This window comes from Coffea arabica, chromosome 11e, assembly GCF_036785885.1.
Source record: "Coffea arabica cultivar ET-39 chromosome 11e, Coffea Arabica ET-39 HiFi, whole genome shotgun sequence".
Lineage (NCBI taxonomy): Eukaryota > Viridiplantae > Streptophyta > Magnoliopsida > Gentianales > Rubiaceae > Coffea > Coffea arabica.
In genome coordinates this window covers 51,820,884-51,843,837 of record NC_092331.1, presented here as the reverse complement: position 1 = coordinate 51,843,837, position 22,954 = coordinate 51,820,884, and the positions used below count along the sequence as shown (strand labels likewise).

The 22,954-nt window shown below is 35.2% G+C and overlaps 1 protein-coding gene and 1 long non-coding RNA gene across 2 annotated transcripts; both read left to right on the top strand.

Annotated features, from left to right (window-relative positions):
- Nucleotides 1-5,501: 5,501 nt before the first annotated feature.
- LOC113718468 (beta-glucosidase 18-like) lies at nt 5,502-8,996 on the top strand. Its single transcript, XM_072072981.1, has 12 exons — nt 5,502-5,719; nt 5,845-5,911; nt 6,018-6,076; nt 6,227-6,302; nt 6,390-6,464; nt 6,555-6,642; nt 6,736-6,988; nt 7,125-7,240; nt 7,456-7,729; nt 7,843-7,945; nt 8,410-8,515; nt 8,592-8,996. Exons 1-12 carry the CDS (start codon nt 5,552-5,554, stop codon nt 8,827-8,829), a joined length of 1,623 nt encoding a protein of 540 aa, XP_071929082.1. The 5' UTR covers nt 5,502-5,551; the 3' UTR covers nt 8,830-8,996.
- A 3,845-nt stretch (nt 8,997-12,841) lies between these two features.
- On the top strand, nt 12,842-16,487 carry LOC140020966 (uncharacterized). Its single transcript, XR_011824921.1, has 2 exons — nt 12,842-13,290; nt 15,269-16,487. It is a non-coding gene; the product is annotated as an uncharacterized lncRNA (long non-coding RNA).
- Nucleotides 16,488-22,954: the final 6,467 nt, after the last annotated feature.

Below are 22,954 nucleotides of genomic sequence, written 5' to 3'. Positions count from 1 at the left end.
ATGCCTATTGAGAGGAAAAAAAATTTGTCTCTTTTCACTAGGTGTGGTTTCTCTTTGTACAAGAATAGGAAAGAGAAAAAAAAATCCCATTTATTAATCTATTTGCCTAATCCCCATGCCATTCCCATAGATTATGGACACTAATACTGAGTGTGTCCACCTTATTTATACACACTGATTTATTTGTATTATTAATACATTTTTCAATCACCTTTTTATCTCACATATACTGACCCATTGGAAAGGAGAACTCCATCGCTGATATCAAAAAAGTGTTACAATATTTTTTCATAAAATTATCTCAAATAATTTACTATCAAAATATCTTATGCGCATATTTTAGTAAAAGTGTAGTTCGAGTTTGTTTGCCAGGTTATGGATAGGTAAGGCCTCAAAGCCAGGAATCATTTTAAAAACCGAAAAAGAGTACATGGGGAATAAATTAATAAAAATGACAAAATAAATTGTAATTACTAGATGGGTGCTCAATAAATTAAGTGTTTTCATTTTTAAATTTAACAAGGTTTCCTACTAATTCATTATGCAAGTTTTCCTAGTATAGAATTCCACAGGACAAAAGCCTAAAAGCATTTGGCCTTTTCTTAATATAAAATCTTTGGCCCTTTGTCCTCCTTAATCAAAAGAGAATACACTTTATCGCCACCCAAGACCAGCCAAACGTTAAGTTTGAGTTGGATTGTCAAAAAAAATGTCGTGACTAAATTGTCCTTTTATAGCGATTAATGGGCAAAAATACCCTTAGTTATTTAATCAATATCCTTAGAATTAAACACAAGTTTACCTCCTCTAAGTTTTGGAATTTATAACGCTTTAAAAATTTAGATATCATAATTATTTAATAACATAACAGTCTCTGTAACAATTATCCTTATTAATCCTAGAAAAGATACACCTTTTTGTTTAACTATAATTAGTTACTTTAATATTGCCTAAATTAAATATAGATAGACATTGCTAGTAATATGAAGGCAAGTTTTCTATTATTAAATGTTTTATTTTAATAAAACACATTTTTTGTTCCAGCGGAGCAAATAATCTAAGTTTTGAAAACATTTCCATGTCTTTAGTTTAATCAAAACCACATAATTGTCATTTCATGTTTAGAGTTCATATTGATCACCATATTTTGAAGCATATATTTTGACAAAGTGATTCCACAATTTTTTATTTATAAAATTTTATCAAAATATTTTGTTAATACCAAATTTATTAATTTTTTACAATCTCATTTTTTCTTTGAGATTAAAAATTTTAAGGTCAATTTTAAAGATTTCAAAAAGATATTATGGTAAATGAGGTTATCTATAATTCATTGTCAACAAAAATTGACTATAGAAACTGTTAATTCTATTTTAAAAATTATAGAAATAAAATGTAAGGAAATGTTGAAAACATAGTAAAATTCTAGGATATTTCTTTTAAAATTTATATGAGATATTTCATCAATAAATTTTTTGGAATAAAATATACTGGTTTTAAGTATTATAGATTACATTATAACTTTATAACCACTTTAATATATTTAATAAAGATTATTAAAGAAATGCGTACATTTTTCAGTTGAGGAGAACAAAGTGTGATCAAACACTAGGGGCATAGTTGGAAGAAAAAATTTGTGTATGTTTTGAGGCTATTATTGTTCGCATGATTAGGTCTGTCATTTCAAATGAGTAGTACTCTTAATTTATATTTTTATTTATGCGGTTGTTAAGAAGGTAAGATTTTATATCTCTCTTCTATTATTTACATTATTATATTAATAAAATTTGATCTGGCAACTCTCTCTAATAGTATACGACATTTGCCAAATTAAAAATACGAAAAAAAGACTATTATTCCAAATAATTACTGTAACACTTTTTGTAATGTGATATATATAAAAACGTAGTTGGAAATATAAAAAGGTGGATTGAAAAATGTGTTTATGATACAAGTGAAAAATTTTGTTGGAAAAATTTGCTATCCAAACATCTATATTATTTTGATTTGGGAAGACAACGTAGCTAGGTATACCCCTATTTAACATAAAATGCAATAAGGCAAAGTCCAAAAATGTTTACATTTTTCCTTTTAAAGACCTTGTGCTTTTCTCTTTTCGTGTTTTTTTTTTTCACATCACATTTTCTATTTTTCTTTCAATGCCTGACTTGGCAAGCTCTAGGAGAATTTAATATTTATCATTCTCCATCTAATTTTATTATCACGTATTATCGTACTACATTAGGGTAACATTTCAATGTCGCTTTGGAATTGCAGTCATGATCTTGTGCTACATTTTGTGTTATGATTTCATGTAAAGTTGATTAATTTTTTTTCATTGTTACTAATTTCACTATCAAATACTACAAAGTTGTATAAGAATTTTTTAAGAAAAAAAAAGGAATGAATGAAGAATAAATAAACACAAAATTAACCTCACATGAATTTCCTTAATCTCCGATAATTCCAGGCTAATGAATTTCTTTAGCCTTCATTATTCTAAGTTAATAACTTCTAGTTTTGTCTTGTATCGATCAACAACTCTTCTGACTTCTCCCTATTTCTCGTCTCTATCTAGTATTACTTAAGAGGATATTTTTTGGCATAATAAAGTTTTAGATATGTTTCCTCATGGGAGATAATATATGCCAAGTTTGTTTGTTACAAGTTTTTTAAAAGTTTTAGCTACAGTAACTTCAAAAAAATTTTCAAAAATTTTAAACTATACACTCAAAATATTCAAAAATTTACATATTTCAAAAATTTTTTTAAAAACTTCTATAGTAAGTTACAGTAAAGTTTTAGACAAACTCCCAAAAAACTCACTTGCCAAACGGGGCCATAATCCATGGGGCAGAGTTTTATTATTCTTTCTTAAAAAGGCTATAGGAGAATTTAGATTTTGATAACTACCCAAATTTATTCGCAATTTTTCCGACAAAATATTTTGCCATTGCCTCGAAATGTTATGCACTAAACATTGCATTAGTATAATTAATCTGCAACCTAATTAAATTGAATAAAACATTAATCAACATGATTGAGTACGGTACCTGAATGATTTTGTGTATTTTATGTTTGTTGACTTCATAAATTGGGAGTAAAAAAAAAGATCATTAATCAGCAGAGCTTACGTCATGCAAACAAACAACTTTCGCATGATTCTCGAGTGATAAGACTCCTCTCACCGACTACGGTAAAACGTGAACATTTTTTTTCCTCTCTTTTGACTTTTAGTATAAGTGGAAAGGTTTCGAATCCGAAGTTTCTAACTTGCATTTAGAGATGACAACGGGAGCGGGTACACGTGCGTGCCAGCCTCGTAGGGGAATAATGGGATGGGGTAGGGGGAATTTTTCTCCCCTCATTTTAAATGGGGCGAGAGGCAAGGAATGATATCCCGACCCCATCCCTGTCCCGTCCACCGCTTCAAGTTATTAACATAAATAAATGTAATATATTATATAATCTAATAATAATAAATTTAGAATATTTGACAACTAAATGTAACATTTATCCCATTTCTATCTAAATTTCTAGTTGATATTTGGCACGAGCAATTTATGTGTTCTATGAGTATTCCCAAGTGCTATTTATACAATCCAATTGAGTTTCTTAATTTTCTTGGTGTTTTATTTCAATAATTTTCTTGTTTTATTTTTCTTTTTTCACTTTTTCAGCGCTGTTTTTTTATTCTATTCTTTGAATTTAGCTTTGATCTATTGAATAAAGGATCCTAAAAAACAAATCAAATTATCACCCGCGAGGGAAGCGAGGCAAGGGGTGGGTGGAATGGAGGCAGGGGTCGGGGGAGTTTTTTTGGCAACAAGGCTGGGGACCGGGGGGGATCCCATGCTCCAAACACGCCCTGTTGCCATCCTACTTGCGTTCTTTACTCCCTTTTTCCTTGCTAAAAGCAAATGAATTAAGGAAACCTGCCTTTTTTTAAACCCCTTCATTTCTAGTTTCTTTCTGGCTCAAATTCTTTAGATTTTGCATGCACTAATCACTTAGAATATCTAGTTTTTATATTAATATTCAAATTTTAACTACACTGAATATCTTGAACTGTTACAAAATGTGGAAATCTGAATTTTGTAAGTTACAAAGTAACAGTTTTTGAGTGAGGATGCTATGGTCTTTTAATAATGTAGCTGGTTGGAATTAAAAAAATTGCATGTTGATTAAATTGATCTCATAGTTATTCTAGTAATTGCAACTAAAACATACAAATAAAAAAAATGAATTCATCAGATAAAATTCGTGTATTTATAAGGTCTACTATAACATAAAAAGATTTGTCAAATGTTGATTTCAAGGCAAATGAATGCAAATTCAGCTTCCAAGCGTAACGCAATATGACCAACTTGTAATTCATTCTAGATGCTTGTACAGCTTTACTCTCCTGCCTCTCCCCACACCTTTCCCACATTCCAACATAGTTTTCAACTTTATAGCGGGAAAGACTCTAAAAGGAAATATGTAATATTTAACTACGATTCATTTGGATTCTATATGGATAAATTACTTTTTACTTCCCTATAATTTAGTGTTTTACCACATAACCCTTTTATGATTGAAAAACCTATATATAACCTCTTCCTAATTTGAGTTAAAGTGCCACCGTTAGATTTTTTCGTCAAAACTAACGGTCAATGATAAAGAATCAAAATCAAAGTAATAAATTGACAAATTTACTCTTCCATTACTTCTTTTCTTCCTCCAGACATGAAAGAAAGAAATTGAAATAAATAATGAATAAATAAGAACTAGAAAATACCATTAAAAATATGGTTTAAACACCTATAATAATATTTGTAGTAAAAAAAGATATTTTTTGTTTCTTATTTATTTGTTTTATATTTTCCTTCCATCTTGTTAGTTTCTTTTCTATTTACTTTTGTTTCCCTTTCATCTCTTTTGTCTTTGGAGAAAATTAAGATTTTGTAAGCCAAAGTATAGATTTTCAAAATCATCTCTTCCGTTCCCAAAAAAAAAAAAAAAGAAAAGAGAGAGAGAAAAGGGAAAACAAAGTAGCGAAAATGGTGAATTTGTAAATTTATTAGGTTGACTTTGACTTTTTACTATTAATTATTAATTTTAACGGAAAAACTAACAAATGACACTTTAATCCAAATCACGAGGTGATTATATAAAAGTTTTTAAATCATAGAGAGTTATCTAATATAATACCAAACTACAAGACGTAAATGGTGTTTTACCCATCCCATATATAACAAATGTGTCTTTTTAACAAAATTGTATAAATAATTAATAAAGAATTACAAATTACTCAAATCGTATAATACAAACAACCAGGTGGCAGGCAGTGTTCGGCACTGTTCAACGTCATGGGATTTCATCCGACAAGTAATCCTCAGAAGCTGTATGTATCTTAGCTACCACCAAACGAACCCATGAATATTTTAAGTCTTGTTTCTGTTTCTTGACAAGTAATCTTCCGTTGCTTCTTCTACCAAACCCCCGACTGAAGTGTCTTTACTCTTCAGAACCATCAGTACACCTCTCTTATACAACGAAGGTCATCAACATGCTCTCGTCGTCCTCTTTTCTGCTCTTCATATTAATCATTTCTGCAAATCCTTGTGTAAGAGCCTATAATGAAGGAGGCAATGGAATAGCAGAAGAGTTTGAAGATGTCAAAAGATCAGATTTCCCAGCTGGATTTCTCTTCGGTGTTTCCACTTCTTCATATCAAGTATATAAAATTACAAATCATGTGTTTCTTTAACCTTCTTGTTCTTGTCTGCATTTTTTGGTAGAATACTTTCGATGAAATTCTCTTGGAATTTGTCTAATATGAAACCACTTCAATGGTTTTAGATTGAGGGTGCAATTCTTGAAGATGGAAAGAGCCTTAGTGACTGGGATGTTTTTGTCCGCAAAATTGGTAATAAGTGATACTTTTAAACTGCCTCTTGCAGCTATGTGTTTTTCTATACAATTTTTGTTCAGTGAATCTGATTAAATTTCTACTTTGTTTCCAACTTTTTAAGGTAATATAAAGAATGGAGACACCGGAGATACAGCAACTGACCATTACCATCGTTACATGGTACCAAGTTACCAGCTCTGCTACTCTAATTTCTTGTTTTTACTTATCTCAATGTACCTTAAACATTCTAGATGAATGATATGAAGATGTAAATTAAAGATTTTGAGCAGCAAAACGATATAAAATTTGTTTGCTTTTGGATCGTAACAGGAAGATATTGAGATAATCCATTCCCTTGGGGTGGATGCTTACCGTTTCTCCATTTCCTGGCCAAGGATACTTCCAAGTACGTTTTTTTCCCCTCAGGTATAACCCCTTTTGGTCCCATTTTTCTTTGAATGCCACGGACTTATATCTTTGAATGGTTGTTTAGATGGGAAATCCGGTGGTGTTAATGCAGCTGGAATCATGTTCTACAATAGTATTATTGATAACCTTTTACTCCGAGGTACTAAGCAAACATAACATGTTTCTTCCACCTTTCATCTCTCATTTACTTCTATTGTTTCAGAGGCTTAGATACATTGTATCAATGCAGGCATTCAGCCATTTGTGACAATTTACCACTGGGACATGCCTCAAGTGCTTAGTGACAAATACGGGGGCTGGCTCAATCCTCTGATTCAGTATGTTGAACTATAAATCTGATTATGGATTTTGTGTGGATGATATTTAACTCTTCAATAAGATCACAATTTCGGGTATTTGTGACAAATTAGGGATGATTTCCTCCATTTTGCTGAAACATGTTTCAAGAATTTTGGTGATCGGGTGAGGTATTGGGTGACCATAAATGAACCAAATACAGTTGCAGAATGCGCCTATGAATGGGGAAAACATCCTCCAGGTCATTGCTCCCCTCCTTTGGGCAACTGTTCAGCTGGTAATTCAGATACCGAGCCCCTAATTGCAGTGCATAACATGTTACTTGCACATGCCAAGGCTTCCAAACTCTATCGCGAGCAGTTTCTGGCAAGTTAAATACTTAGTTTGCATAAATCATGACATCAACTTGCATTACTGCATCCCTTTGTTTTACAGCTTAACATTGTTGTTATCGTTTCAACAAAGGAGGCGTATAATCTGAACCGCACATTTTTTGTTGCAGCCCAAACAAGAAGGTGTAATAGGAATGGTGCTCCACTCGTTTATGTTTGAACCATTAACTGATGATGAGCATAACAAGGAAGCTGCAGATAGGGCTTTGGCTTTTAATCTGGCTTGGTAAGTCATGACATCACCTTAAACTGTACCCTTCACCCTGGGACTGGAAGCTTCCACAGTCATGTACTAGCATTTTAAATTTTCCCTTTTCCTGTCACTCAATCGCAGCCTAATTAGCTAGAAGCATTGAATTAAGAAAATTTTCTATACGAAAAGAATAAAAAAATGACAAGATGCCCCATTTTTTATGTGCCATGGTTCAATTTATAAAACAGGGCTTTGGATCCTCTCGTGTTTGGTGATTATCCTCCAGAAATGCGTCGATACCATGGGAATGAGTTACCCAAATTCACATCAGAGGAGAGACTGCTCATAAGGGATAGCATTGACTTCATTGGACTAAACCACTATTCAACTCTTTATGCCAAGGATTGCATACACTCAAGTTGTTCCTGCTCTGGCTCTGCCTGTCTCCCCGGTGGAGACCGTGCCATCCTAGGCTTTGTCTCCACATCTGCAGAGAATGGTGGTGTTTTGATTGGAGAACCTGTATGAGAATCAGATTTATCCTGATTTATTGCACTGACTGTATATCAGATTCTATTTGTAATATAGCTTAAGATTAGCCTTTTCCTAATCTTGTTTTTTGCTGGTTTTAACAGACAGGGATGCCTAGATTCAGTGTTGTTCCAAGAGGAATGGAAGAGATTGTAGACTATACAGTGAATCGATACGATAACAAGCCCATTTTTATTACTGAGAATGGTAAACATATACATTGGGAAATATCTGTGATTTGGTTTAGTTTTGAACATCCACAGTTTTTGCTCTTACTCTTGTACTCCTGTTCCACATTGACTTGGCTCTGATCGTGTTATTCAGATAAATTTGCACCTGAAGTGCAAGTAGATCTATGTTTTTCCAGTTTTACATGTCATGTTGTCTCAAAAACTGCTACCTTGTCATTTCTTATTTTAGCTATTACCAGACAATAATCAGATTTTTCGAACAAGTGCTCAATGGATACTCGTGAGTACACAACCAATTTAACCGAACTTACCATTTGAATGCATACTCACATTTATTACTCCCTGCATTTAAATACTTTCTCGATTTGATCTCACTTTTCCCAGTAATTAATACATGAAATCCATCTTATTGAGTGTCCACTGTCCAGTGACCACTAATCATTGTTAGACAAGCTCATAATAACTCTATCTTACCTACAGGTTATTCTTCGCCACTGCAACAAGATCAACTTGATGATTTACAGCGTGATGTCAAGCGAATTGAATTTCACCAAGCATACCTATCATCTTTGGCTCGAGCCATGAGGTGAGATTGTTCCTCTGATTGTACTGAAATTATTTGCTCGAATAACTAATGAAAGCAAGCATTTTTTGTTTGATAGAAATGGTGCTGATGTGAGGGGCTATTTTGTTTGGACTTTGATGGATAATTTTGAATGGTCATTTGGGTATGATGTGAAGTTTGGACTTTATTCTGTTGATCGGGCAACGTTGAATAGAAATCCTAGGTCCTCTGCCAAGTGGTATAGAAATTTCCTGAGGAACATCAGCTCCAATGGCATGAAGCCCAGAACTGCATTTTCTCTTTGGAACAAAGTTGGTAGAGCAGAAGAAGAGTGATGAACTAATGTTTTCAGTTCATTTCCCCCCTTTATTGAACATATGTTTATCTTTGGTATATACAAGTATGGTGAGGATATTGAATAGCAAGCTCGAACTGTGTCGCACTGCATTATGTTGTATTATGGGAGATCAAATTTACCCATACAGGTTACAGCACTAAGAAGAACTGGAAATTTCGTGGCTATTAACAAAAATAAAAAAAAATTCGCATTTTCTTTCACCAGGAATGGCTCCTCTTTGACCCTGTGTTTCGGAAAATGCAAGATATTTTTTTTTAAAAAAAATTCTTTGGGTCAATTACACCTGTCTCCTTTGTGGTTTAGTGGTATTGTAAATAACGTTCCTATAGTTTCAAAAATAATACATAACTCCTTCATAGTTTAAATTAAAGTGTCTTTTGTAATGGAATCAATTGAAATGTTGAGATTACCTTCATTTATAAACTAAGATGATTGGAGTGATCAAGATATATAAACATAATATGCATGAAACTTTAACTTATTATGGTTCATTGCTTTATCATATAATCTCTTTATAATTTAGCATTTTATCATATAGTCTCTTTATAGTTTTCAAAATCTATATATAACTCCTTCTGCTTAACAAATAAAATTCATCTTAACATAAGGGGTACTTTTGGAATGTTATTCGACTCCATTCTGTAATTTTGGCACTGTAGTCAAAATTATGAGGGAGTTATATATCATTTTTGAAATCATAAGAGAGATATGTAGAAAAGTACTAAATTATAGGGGGCAAAGTGTAAGTCATCCTTTTCTGGATTTTTTTTTTTGTCGCAACGATAACATTTGTATAATCTAGTCTAAGGGGAGGGGGAGTTGACAAGATTTTCCCGTCGGACGAAGTCGCAATTAAGTGGCAAATTGGGAGGCAAGGGACTCTTGACCTCCCACCCCCACCAAGATATTTATTAACAGCCCAAGAAGTTGTTGGCTTTTTTTAGGATAGTCACATTTAATTTTTTGTTATTTTGTCTTTTTAAAGAAGATTAATAGTGGTTCTTCTTTTCTTTTTTTGTCGCAACGATAACATTTGTATAATATACTCTATCCTAATCTAAGCAAAGGGAGAGCCGATGGGATTTTCCCATCGGAGGAAGCCACAATTAAGTGGCAACCCTTTAAGTCTTGGTGGTACTGACGACCCAAGAGGTTGTTGGCAATAGTGGCTCTTCACTTACTCTTTTGATGATTCGAACCATGACCTTTCAATTATACGCAAAGTATCTTACCAACTATGTCACACTTGATTGCCAAATCATATTTAAGTAGTCAAAACTTTCCAATTAGAATAAGGGTTAAATACCCAAAACCCCCCTGTGGTTTGACTAATGTTCATTTTACCTTCTTATGGTTTGAAAACCTACAATTTGACTCCCCGTCCTTTCAAGTAAAGTAAAAGTCTGACGAAAAACATCTAAACTAACGTCTGAAAGGAAAATGCCAAAATTGTCCCTCTATAAGTCAAACCCTTGGAAGAATGTTTCGTGCATTTGAGAATGGGTAAAATACCAACAACCCCCATGTGGTTTGTCAAATGTACACTTTATCTCCCTATGGTTTGGAGCCCTTGAAGTTTTTCTTAATATTATTTAGAGCCCTTGTAGTTTTCAAAATCGCTCATACCTTCCCTAGATTACTGGTTCATAACATTGTCAATCCCTTTGGGTTAAATTAACATTAAAAAAATGTGTATTATAAGAGAGATAATATTTAAGTTTCATCTCTACCCTTATACTGTCCTTTAAATCATTATTAGGACAACAATGGAAATAGAAATAACACTGAAAGAGAAAGGTCAAAACAGGAGGGGGCATACCTCCAATAAAGAGCAAAGTTGCAGCAACTGAGCAGTTTTTTTAACTATTACCTAAGGTTGCAAACGAATCAAGTCGCTCGCGAGCAGTTCGAGTCAAGCTCGACTCGAGCTCAATCAATATCGTCGAGCTTATTCTAAAAAAAAAATTTATTTTTATTTTTTCGAGTTCGAACTTCAAAATTGTCAGCTCGTCGGGTTCAAATTCGAGTTCGAGTTTGATAAAACTAAGTCAAGGCTTGGTTTAATTAGGCCAAAATTCGACTCAACTCGGTTCATTTGCAAGTCTATTATTACTGCAATGAGTAGTACTTCAGTTTTTATAACTCTTTTTTTCAGTTTTTCAACTACATAAAAATGCAACAACACAACAAGAGAAGGAACATGAATTCAGCAGCAAAAGATAAAAGTTAAGAACAAAATTGGGAGATGATATTATAGCACAACATGGCAATTTCCAATAGGAGGGCGCTCTTGTAATTGGCCAACATCATTTACCATAAAGAATGATATTATGGAAGGTCCTCTTACAATTCACCAACACAATTTGCCAAAATATTTTTAACAACAATAACGATGATAATATTATGTTAACACTAACATAGAAGTGAAACACTAAAAGCTGGGTGATTTTAATGTCTCAATCCTTTTTTTTTTTTTTTTTAAAAGAGTGTCACAATCCATATTTTAATTCCGGAGAAATGTTCTTTTCAAATGACACATTAATCCTTTTCAATGTGAAGTCAATCTTTGACTGGTTGAGGGTGCGTCCGTTAATTTAAAATACAATTGCAGCAAAATTAAAATTTGAAAAACCATAAAAGTATCCCTCGAGAGTTGGGTTTTATATTTTTTAGTCCCTCACTTTTAAAATAATGCATTTTGGTCCCTTATTTATGAGGTTTTATACTTTTTTAGTAACTCACTTTTAAAACAGTGTAATTTGGTCTTTCACATATCCAAAAGGCATCATTTTCACCCCAATTCTCATTTCCAGTTACATATTCACTTATAATTCTTAGTTTCATCTAAATTGAACCAAAGCTTAATATATATATATATACATATATATATGTATATGTATGTATTTATATTATTGATGTACCTAAATTCATTCTTTGAAGATTTGAATCCAAGATTTATAGATATTGAATTCAAACCCCTTGCCCTATGCTTGTTTCTTAAATCACACCAATCTCTTGCTAAAAACAGATCAACTATTATTTTTATTTTCTAGATAAAAAAAAAACTAGGTAAAGGCAGAATGTTTAATTTTAGTACTAAAATTTTATTGGAGGTGATTTCAGGCACAAAAATAATATGTTTGCTTCATAATAGCATATTATGAGTAAAGTTAAAGAGTTCTTAAAAATGTTTTCTTTTCTTTGTAATAATTTAAACTTCTCGTCTGAATCATGATAGCATTAAAACTAAGGCGGTTTCCTACTCCAATTTAGCTTCAAATGGTACCTGTAGACACCAAATTTTTGGTGTAATTTCATTTACTGTTTATTTTTAGTTTTTTATTTGTCGTGTTAGTTTTATTCGATTTTTAGTTTTTAGTTTATAGTTTTATTTTTATTTGTAAGTTTTTAGCATAGAATTTCTTGAAAAAAAAAAAAAAGAAGAAAAAGGAAAAATCATAAAAAAAGGAAAAAAGGGAAAAAGAAAAGAAAAATAGCAATTTTGTTTTATTTAGCTTTATTTTAGCCATTTCTACTTAATTTATCTTTTATTGTTGTTTGATTCATTTAGAAAAAAGAGAAAAGGTGAAAAATGAAAAAAAACTATGAAAAAGAAAAATGAAACAAAAAAAGATGGAAAAATGGCTATTTTTGTTGTTTTTAGTTGTTTAGTTTTTTAAATTATTTTCGTTATTGTTATTATTATTATTACTCGGTTTTTGTCAATTTGTTATTATAATTATTTTTTATATTTTATCATTTCTGTATTTGTTAAGTTAAAAAAAAAAAAAAAAAAAAAAAGGGATCGCGGTTTGCAAGCTGCATTTTTGGCAGCTTGCAAAGGGCACTTTCATGCGTGCCATGAAGGGGCAGGATGAAGGCAGAGGCTAGCCTTCATCCTCGCCATTCAAGGAAGGGTTTTAGGGGATTGGGAGATGATATAAAAGGACAAAGAAGATGGCAGCCGCAAGAGGAGTTTTTGGAGGGGAGAGGGTTTCGGAAAACAAAAGAAGAAAGGTTGAGAGGATGGAAGAGAGAGTTGACGGGCTAAGGAAAAAACTGAGGGGAGAGTTGGAAGGCAAAAAAGAAAACAGAAGCTAGAGAGGGAGTGAACGGCTGAGGAAAACTGAGATAGCTGAGCCGAGAGCGAGAGAAGGCGGAGAGAAAGGGGGCTGGGCATTGAGTGATGGCTAAAAAATCTGAAGGAAAAACAAAGCAAGCAAGAGATTGGCAGCATGGGTTCTGAAAGAAAAGAAACGAAGAAGCAAGAGAGGGAGCAGTGAGGAGGGTTTCGGCTGCAAAACAGAGAGGGAAAGGGAAGGTATCGCCTGCATCAACGCTGGAGCCTCTCGCAACCCAGTTCGCGGATTTCTATTGCCGGAGCTGTGCGATTCCCAGGAGCCTCTACTATTTCGCTTAGCAGCATTGGTGTTTCCAGGTAGTCATGGATTCTTCTCCATCTTAGTTTGACATAATTTCCTTCCTTTCTTAAGTTTTGCCGAGGCTGAGGACGTGACTGTAAATCACCCTTGTCTTTCTCTGGTCGTCCAAGTTGTGACCTGATTGTTTTTCGTGCTTTTGTTTATCGCTTGACTGAGAAATGCCATGAACTCGTTGGCTATCAAAGCTGTGTTAGAACCTCCTTGATGCAAGTTTAGGAACCAAAAAAGCTGCTAGCTTGCGTGCTTTCCTTATCTTTCGAAACCGAATGAATGTCGTTCATCATGAACAAGTCCCTCCCCTAGCCTCTATGCTGAATTCATGACTCTGATGGAAATAAGCTAATGTATGAGGTTTGGATAGGTTTCACTTTGCACGAACAAATTTTGGGATGCACGAAAAATTGCAGAATTTTTATTTCCTAGCTTTCTGTATGCGCAATTTTTTGTGACTCTGTGAATTCCATGCTCAAAGCTAGCAAAGGTTTGGATGAGCCTTCTCGCCTGTGTCTAGGATGTTTTTTTTTGTGTCTAAATGTTTGATAATGTAAACTCTTGATTTCACACGGTTGAATGAATGATTTCTGGATTCACATGAAATTTTGGTGTTTGCTGCAACATTTTTAGAATCGCAGAATGGCTACTTCGTTGCTTTGCTGCATTTCTGGTTTACTTAATTTGATTAAATCATCTAGGACGGGGGATTATGTTAAGGGCAATGGGTTGAAACTGTAACATTGGGTTTTGAATGGGTTCTGACTTGATTGCTTCACTATTTCATGGACTGATACGCATGCTTGTGGCTGTTTTCGTGTGATTAAAAAGAACTGGTGGAAAGTTTTTCTTGAATGAACCTGCAAGTGCTAGCTTGTTCCTCATTCCAAATTTTTCTCTCTTGTGTGCATAGCATAGCACTTTGAGGATGAATTTAGAAGGCTTAATGAGAGCTTGAGGTTGAATCCTTGTTGAAATTTTTGTTGCATAAGTTTTGCTGAAATTCCAAAGTCTCAAGACTGCCGAACCTTTTTTTTACATACTTTTTCTCCAGCATTGGCATGAAGTTCCTTCTACGGTTTGAGCTGGTTTGAATGTTGCAATGATGTGTTATGATGTTTAGATCCGTTTTAGGTGTTTTGTTTAAAAGATTTTTGGATCAAGGCTGATGATTGAGGATGATATGTTTCCGTAAGAATAAAAATTGCTGCTAGCTGGCTGCAGAAACAATTTTCCTTCGTAAGTTGCATGTTGTGCATGAAAATATTTTCTGAATTTTTGCCTTTTGATCCTTCAAGTCCCCTTGGTTTCACTAAGGCCCAATCATGAGCTGATTTCTTGCAATTAGATTCTAAGATAGTTGCAATTGGCACCATGGTTTGACTTCTGCTTTGCCATTGACCTTTAAAGTCTCTTGAGTGTTTTTAATTGGTCCTACATGATTGGTTTGTGTTTGCAATTGAACCCCTTAACTTGTGTTTAGTGCTGCCATGGCCCAATTAATTGGAAAACTTAATTAATTTTGTCCTCCTAATATGCCATTTCCCTTTTAATTCATCTTGATTTATTTTGGGTAGATACTTAAGGGGTTGTAGAATGGATTTAAAGGGTCTAGTAATATCTTTTTCCCATATTTGTAGTTAATTTGATTTTTCTTGGATTCTTTGGCATTTTGTTACTTAGACACTAGTAAATTGCTTCTCATTTACCTTTTTGTGAAATTTCTTGTTTGATTTGGTTTTGTTTCACCTTAGATTCTTAATTTTATTTTATGTTTTTTCAAGTCCCTTAGTGTTTATAATAAATTGGCTCTTTAAACCTCTTTAATTTCTCAATTGGGTCGTTGCTTGTCTTAATTGGTTAAGTACGAGTAGTTTACTTTCTTTGGAAGGCCTCAAGTGATTCAACTTGGCGTTTATTTCCATTTTTTTCTGATTTATTTGATAATTTAAGTGGTACCTTGACCTTTTTATTATTTTGGAGGGTAAGTCAGTGATTTCACTTCATTGGGCCCCGATTGCAAGGGAGGTACACTCTATCCCTCACTTGCACTTCATTTGACCCCATGTGCTCCTACGTGTTATGTGAATATGCCTGTCTACTTCGCTTTCCTTACCTCCTTGCATGCGTTTACTTACTTTTACTTTTATTTAAGTTTTTATGGGGTATGTGTACACCTCTTGGCTTGTAATAGATAGGGCTCGGAGAGCATCTGGTCCATTTCCCCTTCCCCTTTATGCTTTTATGGGGTATGTGTACACCTCTTGGCTTGTAATAGATAGGGCTCGGAGAGCATCTGGTCCATTTCCCCTTCCCCTTGGTTGCTTGTTCTTGTTGCTACATGTTTAATTGCTTTGTTAGGGCCTTGCATCTAGTCGAGCATGCTAAATGTTATGTGCTATGTGTTTATACGTGCTTGGCATGTCTACTCGTTTTCTATAGCATGAATGAATGTGATGGATGAATGTACGTCACCACACTAGTCCAATGCTAGTTGTGACTCATTATTTCATTAGGAATTCATAGAAAGGGCTAGTCCAACGCTAGACCCAATAGGATTTTTCCTTTGTTTTTCATTAATGCATTATTTGCCTGTTCACTACATATCATGCATTTTTTCTTAGTTTTATCATCTGGCATGCTCCTCGATTCCCCTTTCCCCTCACTTTAGGTCTTGCATCTCATGCTAGTTAGGGTACATTTGCCTGAGAGTCCCCTTCTGATAAGGGAAACGAGCGAGTGTGGCTATTCGATAGCCTTAGCACGCTAGTTTCGCCTTCTAATCAAAGGGAAAATCGAAGTCGAAAAGTTAGGAGTCATTCCCATACCCGACCTGATGCATTCCCTTAGGTTCATTCATTCTCATTTATCACTTACTCATTCTTTTCAATTCACATTTTCCTTACTGTTCATTTTGATTTCTACTTCACCAAATTGCATTTAATTACACCTATATGCACTTATCACTATATTTCATACACTTGCACACAAACACTTGGAATTTTCATACAATTGCACACGTGCACCTTTTCATACACTTGCACACAAACACTTGGATTTTTAATTTCTTTCATACACTTTCACACTTGCACACTTGAGTCTCATTTGCATTAATCGACCTCTATGGGGTTTTCCTTTGTTGGCCGCCACAATTCATGTGGTTTGGGACCAAAAGCCTCACGAGAGACATCGTAGAATTTAGGATTGCATTTTTCTTTCCGTTTTGCATTCATATAGTCATATCCAACGTGCGAACATATATTGGGTAGAAAATTAGGAAAGGTAGGGTTAAGTCGCGCAACTAGCCTTGGCTAGGTCAATGGGGTGCCTTGGATTCTATCCTTGCCTTCCCCTTTGTCAAACGTGACCCCCGAACCTTTTTCTTTGGCTTACGTGGACTAGGAGTCGTTTTAAAAAGGGTTTTCACTACTTTGTCTTTAAAAACACTTTTTAGGTGACTTGGTACACCTTAACTCATTACCAAGTGGCGACTCCGTTTTCATATTTAAAAAACCCTTTTTAAAATTTCATTTGGCCAAATCGTCGCTTTCCAAAGTCCCATGGCCTTTTACTTTTTCCATTTTTTGCACACGTTCACACACCACACTTCACACACCACACAAACATCACATCACACATTCACAAACACACTCATTCATCCGATCGAAAAGTGGGGCGCGACAGTTGGCAACTCCACTGGGGACTTCCTAAGTGGGTCCAAGCATTTGACTTAGCCATTCGTTTCCTTTTTCTACCCTTTTTATGCATTGCATTTGGATATTAGGGTTGCATTTTCTATTTTTAGGCCTTTTGCCTCGCGCGCGTATCCAACTATTCCCTCACTCACGTACGTGTGATTGGTTGATTGGATGTATGTTTACTTGTTTATCTCGCGCTTGCATTGCATTTGGGGGGGTGTGTCACCTTTAGAGCCTCGCGTGGTTCTCACCCCTTCCCTCAAAATAGGGGAACACTTCATACGTGCACGTTTACTTGCTTTATCCCATTTTATTTTTATTTTTCGTGGGCGCCATCCCACACCGCCCTGTAGGATTAGGATCGATTGCCTTGGGTAGGCGGCTGGTGTGCTCTGCGCCCATAGCGCTACCTAAGGGATCACTCGAGCCACCGATCAAAGGCCCTGGGAGTGATGACCCTTCGCCTTTAGGTCTGAAGGCTTGGGAGCCGAGACTTATCGAGTCTAGTTGCATTAGTGAGCCCCAGCCTCATGCATCCATGTTAGAGTTTGCCTAGGTTAGAGTCAACCTCACCCTTTTAAGCACATTAGGCACGAGGGAAGGGGTTCCACCCCTTTTACTTGCTTTTATTGTATTTCTTTTCTTAATTGCTCCCAATGTGTTATGTGTACTATCAATTGCACTAACCATTCTTTTGTTTTCTTGGCTTGCATTCATGAGCCATAGCAATAAGAGGCCTCTTTGGCACTCTTTTAGTGACTCACCCACTAGATAACTCACATGTTTAAATTTCAGTCATTATATTTAATAAATGCATTTCATGTTTAGACCTTTTCCCCCGTTGCATTATTTATATCCTTTAGGCCATCTTTGTCACATATTTACATCGCTTTAATAAATGGCATCATGCATAAACCCTAGAAAGGGAATGCCATTTAGGGGATCCCGTGTTAGGAATGAACCCCCCCATGTCTCGGATATATAATCCAAATGAGACTTGCACGTTTACCTTTCTCGTACCATCCGAAGGGGTAGTGCACAAGGTAAGGTAAAGATCCGATCATTTTCATAGAGTGATCCTTGGAATATGAGCATCTAATAATCACTTTTTGGCCGTTTTATCAAAAATTGGTAAAAATCCCTTGCGTAAAGGACATTAATTTGAAGAAAATTCACAAGCGATTCCTCATGGTTGAGATGATAAATATGGAGGCCAAATCTTGATTTTAGAAGGCTCATAGACTAATTTCCTGAAATCACTAATAGCCGGACAATTCAACCAATCCATTTTGCCAATTCATTCAATAAATCATCAATTTGACCAATTTACCCTTTTAGGGTCACCTGGTCGATTTTTGAATAAATCGTCAATTCATTTGACCAATTTACCCTTTTTAGGGTCATTCGGTCGATTTTGAATAAATCATCAAATCTTTTGACCAATTTACCCTTTTTAGGGTCATTCGGTCAATTTTGAATAAATCATCAATTCATTTGACCATTTTACCCTTTTTAGGTTCATTTGGCCAATTTACCCATTTTTAGGGCAACCGAGCCGATTTTGAATAAATCAAGTTTCGTTCCATCTATTTGATCAATTTACCCTTTTTAGGGTGATTTGATTAATTTCGGATAAATTAAATTTCATTTAATTCATTTGACCTGTTTTCCTTTTTAGGGTCATTCGGTCGATTTTAAATAAATTGTCAACTTCATTCAATCCATTTGCCCTATTGGGGTTTCATTGTCAAATTCCAAATTGGGAAATCTAGTCAATTTTGAAGAAAACCGTCCATTGCATCCAATCACTTGATCAATTGGGGTTTTGACCCGTAATTCACTGAGAAATTTTATCAACGAATTTCAATCTCTTTGATAGGAAGTTCGTCAAGGTCAAACCCATGCGTTTTGCAAATCAAAGGTAATCAATCCCTTCGGGCAGGGTTCTCATTTTGACAAACGTCTCTTCTTATTCCAATGGGTCAAATTTTTCAAAATTATTTTCACTCCATAAGCTGATTGGATCCATCAGGTATTGTATAGTGCCTGCTCTGGAGGATTGCATCTTCATGCTAGGCCTACCCTTGGCACAAAAAGGGTTCCCCCATAGGACATGCATACCGATTTTATATTCTTATTTACTAACTCAGGGTATTTTTTTTCTTTTGTTTTTCCCCCTCCCCTGCATTCATAAAAATGTTTCAATAAGGCAAAAATATTTTTCTGTATCTGATGATAATTTGGATCTAATAAAGTGTCAAAATTACAAGTATTGTTTGATTCTTGGGCAGATCCAACAATGGAAACATGAAAGATCCATTTGAAAGCTCTAGGCTAAGAGCTTCTAAGAGATTTCATAATTGCTTTCAAGGAAAATTCTGTGTATTTGACTTGTTAATATATTTTTGTGTCAAAAGAGAAGGAGACAAAAGGGATATATATGTGGAGCTCTTTAGAAGCTTTCTATTCTCATTTGTATCATAATTGAACGAGAAATTTTGTTTCAAACTTTTTCAGCAATAAAATTTTTGGGCAATTATTGTTTTGTGTATATTCATGTACATTTCATTCTTTATTGAGCTCATTAAGAGATTTCATGGTGAATTTTAAGAAATAAGCTCAAATTGAGATTTTTCAACCTTTGGCCTGAAAACTCACAAATGTATACACTAGATTGGTGATCCGAGCTACACAATAAGAGTGCTCAAAAATTGAGAAAGGTCATTCAGAAGGCCCATGAGATACCTTTTCTCCTGCACTTAATCCCAAAATAAAGTCAGTCACATTGATTGATAACTTGGGGCAACTTTTGCTTGAAAATGTCCGCGGTGTCTAATCCGATTCAATCACATCTAAGTGAAAGCAAAAATGTGCATCATTCTTGTTTATTTTGAAAATTTAGAATGATACTTTGAGCATTCGTTTCTCTACCTATACACATTTTATCATTTGCTCTCCCATTTGAGCCTTTAAAAGAATAATTTCGTTTCAAATAAGAGCCCTAATGATCACTACCCTTCATTGGAAAATTTTCAAATATCAAAAGGGGAATGGATTCTTAATGACCATTTCGTTACTTTGGTTGTCATGAGGTGTAAGAATGACGCTTTGGCCGTCGTTTCTACAACCTAAACACTGATCATCCCTTACATCCCTATTTGAGCAAAATTGGTGGTTCTTTTTCGAGTGCACATATGATCGCACCCCACATTGGGGAGGGAGATTGGGGAATTTTTCAAAAAAAAAAAGAGAAAAGCAAAAATTAAAAGAAAAGTGGGAACTGCAATTGGGGAAATTTGATTCTACTTGGGTTCCAATTTTGAAAAAAAGAAAAGAAAGAGATTTGTCCGCGTGGATCGCCTATGTTTCACAAATATGGATGAACAAGGGTTTTCCTCAATCAGTTAATTCAGGTACATGCTAAAAATTTCCCATTAATGAATGCTTCCTTTCAGAGTTATTGTAAGGAATGGAATAAAAGTCAGGCCCTCTTCTTTTCCAATCAAGCATTCTATCTCTAGTTATCCCTTTTGAGCCTTCAGAATAAAATACTTCGTTTGGCGAACCCTGAGAATCGCAAACCCCACACTGGGGGCGAGTCTGAGTTGAAAAGAAAATTTCAAGAAGTGAAAAAGTGAAAAGCCACAAAATCAAAAGGCAAAGGAAGAAAAGAGAACCTCAGTTCAAAAATAAACTGGGGCAAATTTTGTGAAAGTTCGAAAGAATGGCCGAAGGAAAAAAAAAAATCAAAAAGAAAGAAAATGAAAGAGAAAAAGCCTCAATTGAGCAAAAACTGAGGCAAATTCTGATTTTACCCTAAAATAGGGTTGGCGCAACAATGCGATCTCAGATTCTTCAAACCAGTTCTGAAATCCGTTTTCAAGCCTTAACTTTTCTAAGCACCCCACCTGACCCCATTACAAAAGCCGAAAGTCCTGACTTCTGTTCTTTGCAATGGCTCTGTCAAGAAAATTTCTGATGCCAGAAAATTTTAGCTGTATTTCTGAATTGATTAGGTGTGAGGTTGACACTGCTCTTCATGTGAAAACCCGCGAGGGCACTTTTGAAAAAAAGAGGAAGGAAAAAGGAAAAAGCGAGAAAAATGAATGCAAAAGAAAAGTGCAAAAAGATTCGACACTGAAGTCCCTGGTGAACGATGAAAAAATGCAAACAAGGTTTGAGATCTTTTAAGTTCAAAATAGGGGCAATTTTGGAAAAATGCGATCTTCGGTGCCATGTCCTTGAGAATCTTATTTCTTTAACTATCGTTTTCAAGCCACATTACAAGCTAATAAAGTCCATCGTTGACTTATTCCTTCATGACAACTCAAAACAAAGGTCATGCTTTTAAGAAATCCATCAATCATTTGTGATCATGGGAGTATAACCAGTTTTCACAGGTTTAGCTATCGTTTCTACCCATTTTATTGCAAGCCTATCAAGCTTGTATGTTGACTAAGTTTTCTTGGAAAATAAGGGTGACAAACTATTTTGCTTTCATGAAGACGTGATATCGAATGAGCACAAAATAAGACAAATCTTGGCCTCCCATTTCCAAGTCAGAAATAACGCCCATTACCCAAAGCTTTCGATGCTAAAAGTAAGGAAGAAATCTTCTTAAATTTGGTGTTATTTCGAGGAATTCATCATGAAATTTCTGCATGAGTTTAAACTTGACGATTAAAGTTTCTTCACATTGTTGTATGTGCACTCTTTTCTAAATTTTAGAAAGTGCGGTTTTTCTTTGTTCAAGTAAATGGGAAATCATCTAAACCAATTTTTGCAATCAAATGGGCCCAAACTGGGGCAAAATTTTTATTTGCAAAATTTTGCAAAATAAGCCCACACAGGGGCAAATATTTTTGTAGTCCAATTGAGGATTTCGTCCAAGAATCAAAATAATGCATTTTTCAAATCAGTCACGCTCATTTGAGTGCACGTAAGCCCTGTGCAGGTATTCACAGTTGAAGTCGACGAAAAGCATCTGACGATGTAGAAGGCCGATGCCGAAGAAAGAGAAGAAAGAAGGGAAAAGGGCCCTACACTGGGGCAAATTATTTTTGGAAAAGATTCTCTCGAAAAATCAGAAAAATTCAAAAGTCAAAAATCGAAAATCAAGTTCAAATTTTTGTTTCTTGGAAAATCAAAATTTAATTTCTTATATCTTGACAGATCAAATCCAACTTACATTTCTGTCCGGGTCTATCCCGTGGGTCTATCCCAATTTATATTTCTGTCCGGGTCTATCCCGTGGGTCTATCCCAATTTTAAATTTCTGTCTGGGTCTATCCCAATTTTACATTTCTGTCCGGGTCTATCCCGTGGGTCTATCCCAATTTATATTTCTGTTCGGGTCTATCCCGTGGGTCTATCCCAATTTAAATTTCTGTCCGGGTCTATCCCGTGGGTCTATCCCAATTTAAATTCCTGTCCGGGTCTATCCCGTGGGTCTATCCCAATTTTACATTTCTGTTCGGGTCTATCCCGTGGGTCTATCCCATTTAAATTCCTGTCCGGGTCTATCCCGTGGGTCTATCCCAATTTTACATTTCTGTCCGGGTCTATCCCGTGGGTCTATCCCAAATTTACATTTCCGTCCGGGTCTATCCCGTGGGTCTATCCCATTTAAATTCCTGTCCGGGTCTATCCCGTGGGTCTATCCCAATTTTACATTTCTGTTCGGGTCTATCCCGTGGGTCTATCCCATTTAAATTCCTGTCCGGGTCTATCCCGTGGGTCTATCCCATTTACATTTCTGTTCGGGTCTATCCCGTGGGTCTATCCCATTTACATTTCTGTTCGGGTCTATCCCGTGGGTCTATCCCATTTAAATTCCTGTCCGGGTCTATCCCGTGGGTCTATCCCATTTACATTTCTGTTCGGGTCAGTCCCGTTTTAAATTTCTTGTTCGGGCCAGTCCCGTTTTAATTTTTTGTTCGGGTCAGTCCCGCTTTAATTTCCCGTCTAAGCC